The 12228-nt window shown below is 37.6% G+C and overlaps 1 protein-coding gene across 4 annotated transcripts in view; it reads right to left on the bottom strand.

Moving 5' to 3' along the window:
- Positions 1 to 1067: 1067 nt before the first annotated feature.
- The window catches only part of MLF1 (myeloid leukemia factor 1), a 29360-nt gene continuing 18199 nt past the window's right edge, over positions 1068 to 12228 (bottom strand). For 2 of the 4 annotated variants that reach the window (XM_043874699.1, XM_043874700.1), the window contains 5 exons: positions 8069 to 8152; positions 6854 to 6982; positions 4629 to 4788; positions 2894 to 3032; positions 1068 to 1369 (listed from right to left, as the gene is read on the bottom strand). In XM_043874699.1, the coding sequence (XP_043730634.1) occupies positions 1264 to 1369; positions 2894 to 3032; positions 4629 to 4788; positions 6854 to 6982; positions 8069 to 8152 (618 nt within the window). In that variant the 3' untranslated portion in view covers positions 1068 to 1263. Of the gene's footprint in view, positions 1370 to 2080; positions 2142 to 2893; positions 3033 to 4628; positions 4789 to 6853; positions 6983 to 8068; positions 8153 to 12228 lie in introns of all 4 variants that reach the window. The other 2 variants (XR_006335319.1, XM_043874701.1) reach the window with 2 other exon arrangements.

Here is a 12228-nt window from a genome sequence, read left to right as displayed (position 1 = left end):
TTCTCCCTTTGAAACAACAAAAACTTAAAAAGTTAAGATTTTATATTCTCATAAGCTTTATGCTTAAATTTATATAAACAGATCAATGCTCTAATTCTAGAACAAAAAATTAAAGAGCTGAATTTTTAAATAGTATAATTAAAAAGGGAACAGTTGAATTATTAAGTACCTTGCTCAAACACACACATCACCTGTCTAAGAAATTTTGAGACAATCAATCATTAAGGTTTGCAGAATACCAAATGCATTTTTCTAAATGTCACAAAGAGACTGAGCAGAGTTTCTCCAAGGACAATCCAACTTTAGAATCTTAACTATGGAGATAAATTAAGCTGTCTGTGAGAAAGGAGAACAGAAATATGCTACCTTAAGATGTAAAGAGAAAGGTCAATGGAAAGTCTGATGAGTGTTAAAAATGTAATACAGAACAAAAAATAATACACTGTATAAAGAAATGATAAGCATGAGACAAGTGCTCGGGCCTGGTGCACTGGGAAGCCCCAGAGGGATGGGATGGGGAGGGAGGCGGGAGGGGGGATCGGGTTGGGGAACACATGTAAATCCATGGCTGATTCATGTCAAAGTATGGCAAAAACCACTACAATATTGTAAAGTAATTAGTCTCCAACTAATAAAAATAAATGGAAAAAAAAGAAAAATAAAGAAATGATAAGGAGAAAATTCAGGTATATTAGCAATTTAAAATCTCTTCAAAAATGAACTATTTGCTTATTCTTTATGTCCTTTATCAAAATAATAACTAATTTTCTATAAAGGAGTACTAGTATAGTTTTTGCTTTATTTTAAAAAATTCTTTAAGCTGGCTGGCTACATAAACACATTATAAAATTTGACCTAAATAATTTTAGCCTTTATTAACATCACTCTATTATAGTGTTGCTAAAAAAACTTGGACTATTTTTGAGCAGTTTACTAATTTTATATGCTAGAACAGTTGTACGTTCAATCTTGAGTATACAGGGGAAAACATAACCAATATAAAAATAATTATGAAAGCAAAATCAATACGTGTTATGTTTTAAAGAGTGTTATAGAATGTTTAACAGCTTGCACTGTTGAAGATTCAAGTTTTATTCCTAAAGTAGGGACAATATAAAGCGAGCACTTTCAAGAACATTCAGAAGAAAGTTGCTAAGAACAGTACTGATTTAATAACAAAAGATTGGTCTTACATATATCACCCAGCACCATTACTTTCTCTGTTAAAACAACCAAAACTAAAGAAATCAAATGCAATGCTATTTATTTTTTGTTGATTTTCACAGGTGATCCTTTGATGTTGAGTTTGTCCACAAAAACATTTGATCTTCTTCCATGTTCAATGGCTGGACTTTGATGATGTTTCTCCCTAGGAAATATACATATGAACATTAATATCATTTTTAAGTGGTCATTAAAACATCAACACAAACTTGATAAAGGCCACTGTAATTTAAGGTGAGTTTTATCTCAAGAGTTCCATAATAGCTTTGAAAAACATAATGGCAGACAATTTCACTCAACATTTAAGAGAGCAACAGCTGCTTCTCTGAGACAGATTTAACTGTTTACCTTTGAACCATGCTATCCAACATTGTAGCCACTAGCCACATCATTTACATTTAAATCAATTAAAATAACCTGGAATTTCAAAATTCAGTTCCTTGGCAGTATCAGTGACATTTCAAGTGTGATTCAACAGCCACATGCAGATAGTGGCTACCAGACAGATGTATAACACTTTCATCACTGCAAAAACTCATTTCAGAAAGTTCAGCTGGACACTGCTGGTTTACAGAAAATGCCACTGACAGAGTTATAGATTTCTAAACCATCTCTAAGGAGCATGCTTTTCTCTAGCTGGGAGCTGAATCTCACAGTCAAACTTAGGTTTGATTATAGCACTGTTAGGTTTTTATCAATGAACTTTTCAAAGTGAGACAATTATGGTTTACAATTAATAGGGGAGCAAGTTTTCTATGGAGAACATTAGGGCTCAAAATTCCTAGACAAGTATTTTAAAATAAAAGATGCTAGTACACAACGTTCTGCACAAGGCTTCCGTTTCCTCGGTACCCACTTGTTGCTCGCTGGTTCTGGGCAGCCTTCCACCTTCTGCAGCGATCCTCCACTCTTATAGCCTAGAACAGATTTCTGTTTTGAGGCCTGGGGAGGCCTCTCTCTCTCTCTCTCTCTCAAGTCTAATGTCAACAGGAATTAGGTAGTGTTTTCAATTTTCCCCCAGAGAACCAAATTAAATTGTAACTCTAGAATACACACTAAATGTGTCCAAGTCTCATCTTTAAAGTTGGTTTTAGCAATTTGTACTTCACATCTATTCCAAAAGGTAATTCCAAATGAGGCTAAAGTTTTTGCAAAATTCTTCCAAAATATCTAATACAGTTATTGTAACATACTATTTAATACATAAGTATCTAAAAACATGTTTGCCATTAAATGCTCAATTTTGACTTGTTAGGGAAGTTTTGTTCAGCCTTTTAGCTCTCCCCTTACCATATCCCTAAATGCCAGTATCTTTACCTAGTACAAAATGTACAGCTTCTACTCTCTCCAGATGAGACTCTGTTGCGTAAGAATAACTGCATTATAGTATATCACTTTTCCTCAGGAGGATTTTAGTCCCACTGTCTAAAGCATAATTTGCTAGTGAGTTACTAGTCATACAATCCTAAAATATTATTGGGTTTCAGGTACAAATTTTAATTTGTGTTGGAATACTCAGATGTAATTTAAAGTTATTACATCTTTCACAAAACATTGATACAAACCACCTGGACATCAATCAAAACTTCCTGATAACAGAGGTAAAATTACGTAACTTTCCTTCTAATTTGTCTTTAAAAAACGCAATTTAATTAGAAATAACTTTTACCTTCTTTCAAGTTCTCGGGATCCTGAATTCTCATGACCAACACTTCGCATCCTAGAGTTATCTAGATTGCGCCATTGTCCCCTTGGCTGGTACTTCAGAATCTCATTTTGCCACTCATCATCAAAAGCATGAGCATCACCTACGTTAAATATCAAAATAAAAGGGTAAGTACTAAGGTATCAACTGTCAGTAACTGCTTTGCTCCTTACACGTTCCCTGGTGTTTCCAATGGCCTAACCTTAGAGATAGGAAACTGCTTCAAATATAAAGGTCTTTGACTCAAGAGAGATATTTCCTTTTGTATTTGTTCCTCTCCTATTTCTGCTGGTAATTTGGTTACTGATGAGCTGTTTTTTCACACAGCTGCCTGGATATCACGTTATTCTATCCCTGGACCCCATGACCCAGAGACACGGACTTACAGTCTTTCTTTCTTCCTGGGTCATCTCACAGAGGTCCCATTTTCCGCTGTACTTGGAGGACACTCCGCCTGGGGCTAGCACTTTCTATTACTCTCACAATTTCACTAGGTAATCTGGCCTCACAAGTTTCTGTTTCAGTTTCCCAAGATAGGTTAGTCATCTGCCAATTTATGTTGCTATGAAGTAGGTAATCTAAATTCTATAATAACGATAAGTAAATGACAATACTTGTTCTTTCAGACTGCCTGTACCACAATGTTACTTTGCCAAAATTTTCTTCAATATGTTAATTATTGTGAAGTATTCTGTATATATTTAAATATGACCAAATTGCAAAGGTTAAAATTAAAGAAAGGTGAAGACGTTGTGGCTTTCATCTCATTGCATAAGAATAATTTTTTCCAATTCCAACCTTAAGAGAATTTCTTTTTCTAAAATGAAACAATAATTAAAACTCTTTACTATGATAAAACATTTTTATTCAAAATATTTTCTAAAAACAGGAAATGAATATAACTTAAAAACTATAATGAGAAGAGTCAGGACACTAGAAAGAATTGAATGCATTAAAGAATGAGTAGAAAAGATAGGAAATAGAAAAGATGAGCTTGATCCATATATATTATCTAACAATATCAGATATCTAAATCTTAGCTATACAAAGGCCTGAGTGCCCAACAATACAGAATAGTTTAAGTAAATTATGGCCAATTTATGGTAAAAGTCTTAGGTAACCATTTAGAATGTTTTTGAAAAAGTAACATCATAGGTGGCTGTTCAAAATTATAGTTGGGAATTAAAATAAGCACAATATAAACTATATAGATGGTAAACTACTAATTTTTAAAAAGAAAAGTATGTGTTTATATGTTTATATATACATTAAACTATTAGGAATATATATACTAAAACATTAATACTAGTGTTTTGGGTTGGAATTATGGGTGATTTTATTTTCTTTCTTTGTACTTTTTCATGCTTTTCAAATATACTTCTTTGATAACCACAAGTATATAAAAACTAATTTTTACTAATGACAGCTTTACTAAAAAACAAAAGATTCCATTTTCCAAGTATAAAACAAAAAATAAATGGTACTCAACATTAAAAAATCACTATGAAAAAACAGATCTACAATGAAACTACAATTTTATTACTATGTGGATAACGTATTGCCTACATATACAATTCATAAACTGCCTTAAAGAACATCATATAAAATGTTTCTATTAAAAAAATTCTCACCAAGTCCTACTGGCACAGCTGCTATTTTAACTTTGAGAGGAAGAATGCCACTTTTTCTGATAACTTACATTCATTCATATTGATGAACTCTTGATTGACCTCTTCATCTCCAGTCTTGTTGTTCTTTGACTTTTTAATGACATGAGCTCGGTCATGGAGGTGATGACCAACAGCCATTTTTTCTAGTCCACTCTCAGAGTCTCTTAATGCTTTCCTGGTTTCCTTTACCTGTAAAAATGAAGAAAATAAAAATTAGTTTTTATTTATATAAACATAGAATATAAACTCCTCAGAACCTACTTACCTATGCAGGTAAGAACATAAATCTACTTCTCTAAAAATAACGGATACTTAGTTCCACTACCAACTGGTAGTAAAATTATGGTAATAATTCTCTGATGTTTCCTGACCTGCTTAAAATTAAAATGTCTAGGACACACAGAACCAGTATAATTATTAAAAAAAAAAAAGAATACATGTAAGGGCAATTAATTATTCAGCAGTCATGAAATGACTTAAATATTGTTTTCATTTAAGTCATCCATTAGACAGGCAACCCCTAATTTTCTTTACTATAAGTACTAACGAATAAATGGAGAAGTGGCAACTCTCAAACCAAAATCTGTAGGAGTCAACTATTTCAATCCCTACATGATAGTAAGTTGGTAATTTCTAGGTAAGGATGAAGACACACACCTCCTCCAATCCAATAATAGTATTCCTAGCCCTTTTTGCACAAGGAGACAGCTATGAAGATCAATAAGTGAAAAATTATAAACACCTACGTTTTATTAAAACGTTTCTGGAAAAAAAAACACCTACCTATCTATCATTAGAAAAGGAGATTTTAAAACTGTGGTATATTCATATTTTGGACATTATATAGAAGATAAAATCAAGAAACCAGAGCTACACATATTAACTTGAACAAATCTCAGAAGCAATTACTGAGCAAAGTCTAGTTGCAGAGCAAAGTCACATATGCTAGGAAACCATTTATACAAAGTTTAGAAACCTGTAAAATGATTCACTATATTGTATATGGAGCATACATAAGTAATGAAATCATAAAAGCATGCATAAAAATGGTAAGTTCCAGGCACAGACATACCTCAGAGATAGTGCAGGATCCATTCTGGACCTCTGCAATGATGGAAATAGTGCAATAAAACATGTCACACGAATTTCTGGTTTTCCAGGGCATATAAAAGTAATGTTTATCCTATTCTGTTGTTACTAAGTTTGCAGTGGCATTATGTCTAAGAAGGCAATGTACACACCATAATATAAAAGCACTTTATTGCTAAAAATCGCTAATTATCACCTGACAGCACAGGATTACCACAAACCTTCAGTTTGCAAAAAATGCAACTTATCTGTGAAGTGCAGTAAAGTGAAGACCAGTAAAATGAGGTATGCCTGTATAAGAAAACGGTTCTCTTTGGGGAGGGAGAAAGGGAAAAAGGACCAAAGAGGGAGGAGCATATTGGAAATTTTAACTGCATTTTTGCTTAAAAAGAAAACAGAAGACAACTTAAATAGAGAAAAGCATTATGAGTTCACTAAACTGGATTAAAGAAATATGGGGTATTTATATTATTCTCTATGTCCTGTCTGTACACTTGAAATATTTTATGAGTTAAAAAATTCATTTACTTTGAATATAAACTAACTGTAGACATTTATTTCATGAAATAAAGACTTTAGTGTCTACTTCCCTTGTCAACATGTAAAGGTAATAAACATCAATAGACACTGAATATAAGAAAGGCACCTGGGGGCACATATGGAGGTAGGTGGGGGAGCAAGTGAGGGAAAGTGAAAGTGAAAGTCGCTCAGTCGTGTCCGACTCTTTGCGACCCCCTGGACTATATAGTCCATAGAATTCTCCAGGCCAGAATACTGGAGTGGGTAGCCTTTATATTATGGTGAGTACACTGCTTTTTCAGACATAATGCTATTGCAAACTTAACAACAGAACAGAATAAACGTTACTTTTATATGCACTGGAAAACCAGAAATTCATGTGACCCATTTTATTGCACTGTTCCTTCACTGCAGAGGTCCAGAATGGATCCCACTACCAGTGGAGGAGACAAAGAGTGCCTTAAAATAAACTACTACAAACAAAATAAATAATAAACAACTACAGTCAACTTTATTGCTTTTTCACACTTTGCGTTTTCTTCCTCCTCTCTTTTCTGCACCAGCACCAAGTCAAATTCTAATAGTTAAAGTTTGATACAGGTGATCTATTGTCCGTAACTTTATAAAGTTCCAAGAAAGTACTTACTCCCCCTGGAGCCCGACGGGTTTGTGTTGAGGCCTGGAAAACCTTTGGCGGTTCATCTCCTACTTTGGAATAAGTCATCACGGAGGAAGAACTAAATGAATGTCCATTTGGATCCATTGAAAGGTGACCCTGGAGATAAATATAGATTGTATATCCAGTGAGTTCAGTCAAATATGAAGAACTAATGTCAGAAGATTCAAATAAGCAACAACACTAGCTGTAAGTTCTAGTAAAGATAGTGTATATGATCAGTATGATGTATCCAAATGGTACCCTCACGAAGGCCCTAACCTCCTTCCATTTTAGGTACCAATTCACACTCCTCTCGTAAGGAATAATGAATAACAAGTGATTCACTTAGAATTCCTCAAATCTTTGAGGTCAAAGACTTCAAGGCTTACGTTTATAGACGTTATGTCCTCAAGCATGTGATACTTTTATAGTCAGTGGTTAACTTTTGTGAGCAATTTTGCCAATGTTGAGCCATTTAACCATATGCCAAGAAGTTTTATACCTTCTGTGGGTACCAATGCTACACTTCTAATGTCCAAGATTTGGACATTATGAGATGATCCATAGATTTCAAACTGGATGACCAAATTAATACGGTTGGTCTTCATATTGAATCAAGTTATTATTTTGATTATGATTAATGTCATGAGTGGAAAAGTAAGATTAGTACTAGTTTATAAGTATTCAGACTATATGACTCTAATCCAGTTTCTAAATATCATTCTTAAAATTTCTATTTTGAATTATTTTTAAACACTAAAACTTAATAACTTAGATGCTATAATTTTTTAAGTAGACAAGTTATACATAATAAAAAAAATCTAAATTCATATAAAATGTTCATTTACAATAGTGACCTTCACCAGAATAAATATTTTTGAGGTTGAATTTTTTATTTTGGAAATTTAAATAATGCTATTTATCAAACTTGTAGATTATGAGATCATTTTGATAAGTTGTGATCAGGATTTTTAAAATATGAAATAAAATAGAAAATATCAATAGACTCTGTAAACAGCATGATCCTTTTCTCATGAAACTTTCATTTCAGGTGTACAGTATAATATAGTACACAAGTAGGGTCATGATGTAAGATATATTTTTTAGTTTCTGGGGACCATGGTTAGAAAATGGTTGAAAGCCACTATAACACAGGGTGCCAATAATGGAAAACAACATTCTCATCCATCTTTTAGTACTTACAAAGTTTCTTTGTAATTCCTGCATACTGTTTCGCATATTTAACATCATTCGGTCCATTGCCTGAAAAGGGTTGACATCTGTATGCTACAGGACATTAGGAAGTATGTTATTAACTATAAATACAACATGAAAGAAGCAAATCCACCTTCCCAAAACAGCTGAATTTCTTTTTTTCCTTGACTTTTGCTGTGGGATCTCATGCAGTGATCAACCAAGCAAAGATAACGTAAGGACTACACAATGGAAGTGATTTGTTAAAGAAATATTAGAAGCATACACACAATCCTAGGCAGCCAGCATATGAATGGTTAGGAAGCTGTAACACTATAAACACATGCAGACATACATGTGTATATACCCACATGAATATCCATGCAAGAACAGATAAATATACACATACACATCATTCAACTTGCTCAAAACATAATTTGGTTGTTATTTAAATACTGAGTGGTATATTCTGGGCTGGCACAGCTTTAGCAAAGACTACTCTTCAAATTTTTCCTTCTTACCTCTGTATATCCCACCAGGCAAATAAATAAAACCTGAGTGTAAGATAACAGTGTCATCTCCAGCAGGACCACGTGGCTGACAGAAGCTGACTCTGGAGAAGCCAGCCCTCCTTTCCATCAGCGTTAGCGTCAGTTGCTCAGTCGTGTCCAACTCTGCAACCCCATGGACTGTAGCCCGCCAGGCTCCTCCATCCATGGGATTTCCCAGGCAAAAGTACTGGAGTGGGTTGCCCTTTCCTTTTCCAGGGGATCCTCCCATCCCGGGGATCACACCCGGGTCTTCCGCATTGCAGGCAGACTCTTTATAGTCTGAGCCACCAGGGAAGCCTTTCCGTCAGAGTTGGCGCCAAGTGATGGAGGTTGATTTCATTCCACTAGCAGATCTCGGAATTGCTGCCTATCACTGATTGCTCGATAGGGCATACCCTTGAAGCGTGAGGTGTGCTCCTCTCCAAGAACAGTTAAAATTCCTCTGGAACAGTGGTTTCTTAGCCAAGAGTGGTTTGTACCCCAGGGGGACATTTTTCAATAATTACACTCATTTTTGTTTCTCACAGCTGAGGAGGGTGTATGCCTGGCATCCAGTGACAGGGGCAGGGATTCTGTTAGACATCCTACAAAGCACAAGAATGTAGGACAGCTCCCCACAACAAGTTATCCGGCCCATCATGAAAGTAGCACCATCGAGGCAGAGAAACACTGCTCTAGAAAAATCTCCTATTGGTTTTAGGTTTTATCACTGGAACGATCACCAGGAATCAAAAAGTTAAGCACACATTCTCGTGTGTGAGCCAAAGCATCGTCTGCTGTTAGAAGGAGCTTCTGGTTCCAGGACTCCCCGCTCAAGCAGGAAGAGTCTTTGACTCCTACATGTAAGGCGTTGTTAAGCAGTGCGGGTATTTCTGCCCTTCTGGAGGCTCTTTTGCCTTGTGCCCTTCCGGGACTCAGTAAAGAACTATCAAAGGTCCGTTTACGTCTCTGCCTTCTATTGGGTTTTTAATGCTAATGGCAACCCACTCTAGTAGTCTTGCCTGGAGAATTCCATGGACTGAGGCTACAGTCCATGGGGGTGCAAAGAGCTGGACACAACTGAGTGACTAACACACTCACACACAACAGGAAATAGAAAAACCAAGTTCCTCTCCAGAGTCTGCACTGACCATTGTGGGCCTCCCCCATGGCTCAGGGACAAAGACTCTGTCTGCAATGCCAGAGACCCAGGTTCAACCCCTGGCTCAGGAAGACGCCCTGGAGAAGGGAATGCAACCCACTCCAGGGCTCTCCTGGAGGGTCCCGTGGACAGAGGAGCCTGGTGGGCTACAGTCCGCGGTACTGCAAAGAGCTGGACGCACACGAGTGACTGTCACGTCACTTCACGTCTAACCACAGTACAGAACAACAAAGACACATTTAGGAAACATGATACATCTTTCCCTGATAACTCAGCTGACAAAGAATCCGCCTGCAATGCAGGAGACCCCGGTCCCATCCTGGGTTGGGAAGACCCGCTGGAGAAGAGATAGGCTACCCACTCCCATATTCTTGGGCTTCCCTGGTGGCTCAGTTTGCAAAGAATCCACCTGCAATGCAGGAGACCCTGGTTTGATCCCTGGGTTGGGAAGATCCCCTGGAGAAGGGAAAGGCTACCCACTCCACTGTCCTGGCCTGGAGAATTCCATGAGCTGTATAGTCCATGGGGTCACAAGGAGTCGGACACGACTGAGCAACTTTCACACTCAGGATGCAAAGGACAGCAACAGAATTAATCTGCATTTCAGAGATTCAACACAATTCCGGAAATATTGTGAACTGTTTGTTTCAGCGTTACATTGAGAATCAACGCTGTTTAAGAGATAATTCAAGAGAGACTAAAAAGCTAGCCTAAGAAAAGTGAGGGGAAAAAAATCACTTGTTTTGGGTATATTTTGTCTCTTCTCAATTCACTGTCAGCCATTAAAAGATGTGTCTGTACTTGCTATGGGGGTGGCCCAACACCTTGACAAAAGGGGGTTACAAATTAGAGCTGAGATTCCAGTGGGCTTCGGAAGCCTTCAGGAACTGTGTACAGTGGCTCTTCTCTCTGCCTGGAATGTTCTCTCCTGACTCAGTATAGTTAGTTTCTTCTCATCATTCAAGCATCACGTCCTTAGAAGGGTTCCTGTCTAATCTCTGCTCCACCTGAACCTGTCCCTGGATCATTTGCCCATTTCGTCTCCTTCAAAGCACTTAGACTATCCGAATTATTTTGTTCTTTATGGTCTGTCCTCCTAATCTGTGCAGATAACCTCTGTGAAGGCAGGGCTATCGTCTCTGTCTTACTCATCACCACATTCCCAGTACTTTAGAAACAACTCCTGGTGCATATGAATAGTAAAGTCGCTCAGTCGTGTCCGACTCTTTGCGACCCCATGGACTGTAGCCTACCACGCTCCTCTGTCCATGGGATTTTCCAGGCAAGAGTACTGGAGGGGGCTGCCATTTCCTTCTCCAGAGGATCTTCCCGACCCAGGGATTGAACCTGGGTCTCCCGCATTGTAGGCAGATGCCTTACTGTCTGAGCCACCAGGGAAGCCCCCTGGTGCATAGGAGGGCTCAATAAATATTTGCTGAATGAATGAACTAACTATCTGTAGCTCAGTTCAAGCTCATATATCCAACTGCTTACTAGATAAATCAACCTGAATAGCCCACAGATGCCTCAACTGCAAAACACCCAGAACTGAAATGATCGTCTGAACACGCCTGCCCTCGTCCTGGCACTGCCTCAATGCTCTGTTCCTAAGCTCAGTGGCATTTTCATCTACCTAATTCCTCAGGCCAGAAAAATAAGCATAAAACTTTTCTTCCCCTTCTCTACTGATCCAACAACCCAATGAATCGCCAAGTGCTATCCACTTGCTTATTTAACTCTCTCAAAAGAGGTTATTTCTCTTTATCACCATAGCTATTACTTGAGTAGAAGCTATCTATCACTCATACTTCTCAGAACACTTTGTCAGCCTCCTAGCCTCTCTGCCTCCACTCTGGCCCCTTCTAATATCTCTCTTCCCTGCAGAGACAATGCTTTTTCAAAAATAAGAATCTGATTCTCCTACTATTTTGACAAAAATTCATCAGTTGCTTCTCCTGCTCTTTTGTTAAAGTCCACAGTCCTTATCAGGGCCAAAAGAAGTCCCCCCTGGTACCCTCATCATCCTTCTCTATACCTGTTCTCCAACTCACACCCTAGGGCCAAATACCCAAATATCTTTGGGCTCCCTAGCCTCCTTTACACATGCTGTTTCCTCTGTGTTGCTCTCTCTTCTCCCTTGCCAGCTTTTCCTGGCTAATTCCTATTAATCCTTCAGGCTCAAGAAGTCTCTAACTGATCTCCACTCCACCAACCCAAAGGTCTGGGCTACAGGCTTTTTTCTTTTCTTTTTTTTAATAAAGAATAGAGTTATTCAGTTTACAGTTAGGAGATACACAGTTTGTGTGTTCATGAGTAAAAATAAAGTTGTTGTCTTTTTTTTAATACTGATTCTTTGGGATTGGCAATGGCACCCCACTCCAGCACTCCTGCCTGGAGAATCCCATGGACGGAGGAGCCCGGTAGGCCGCAGTCCACGGGGTCGTGAAGAGTCAGACATGACTGAACGACTTCACTTT

This window comes from Cervus elaphus, chromosome 19, assembly GCF_910594005.1.
Source record: "Cervus elaphus chromosome 19, mCerEla1.1, whole genome shotgun sequence".
NCBI lineage: Eukaryota > Metazoa > Chordata > Mammalia > Artiodactyla > Cervidae > Cervus > Cervus elaphus.
This window is presented reverse-complemented; position numbering and strand designations above follow the sequence as displayed.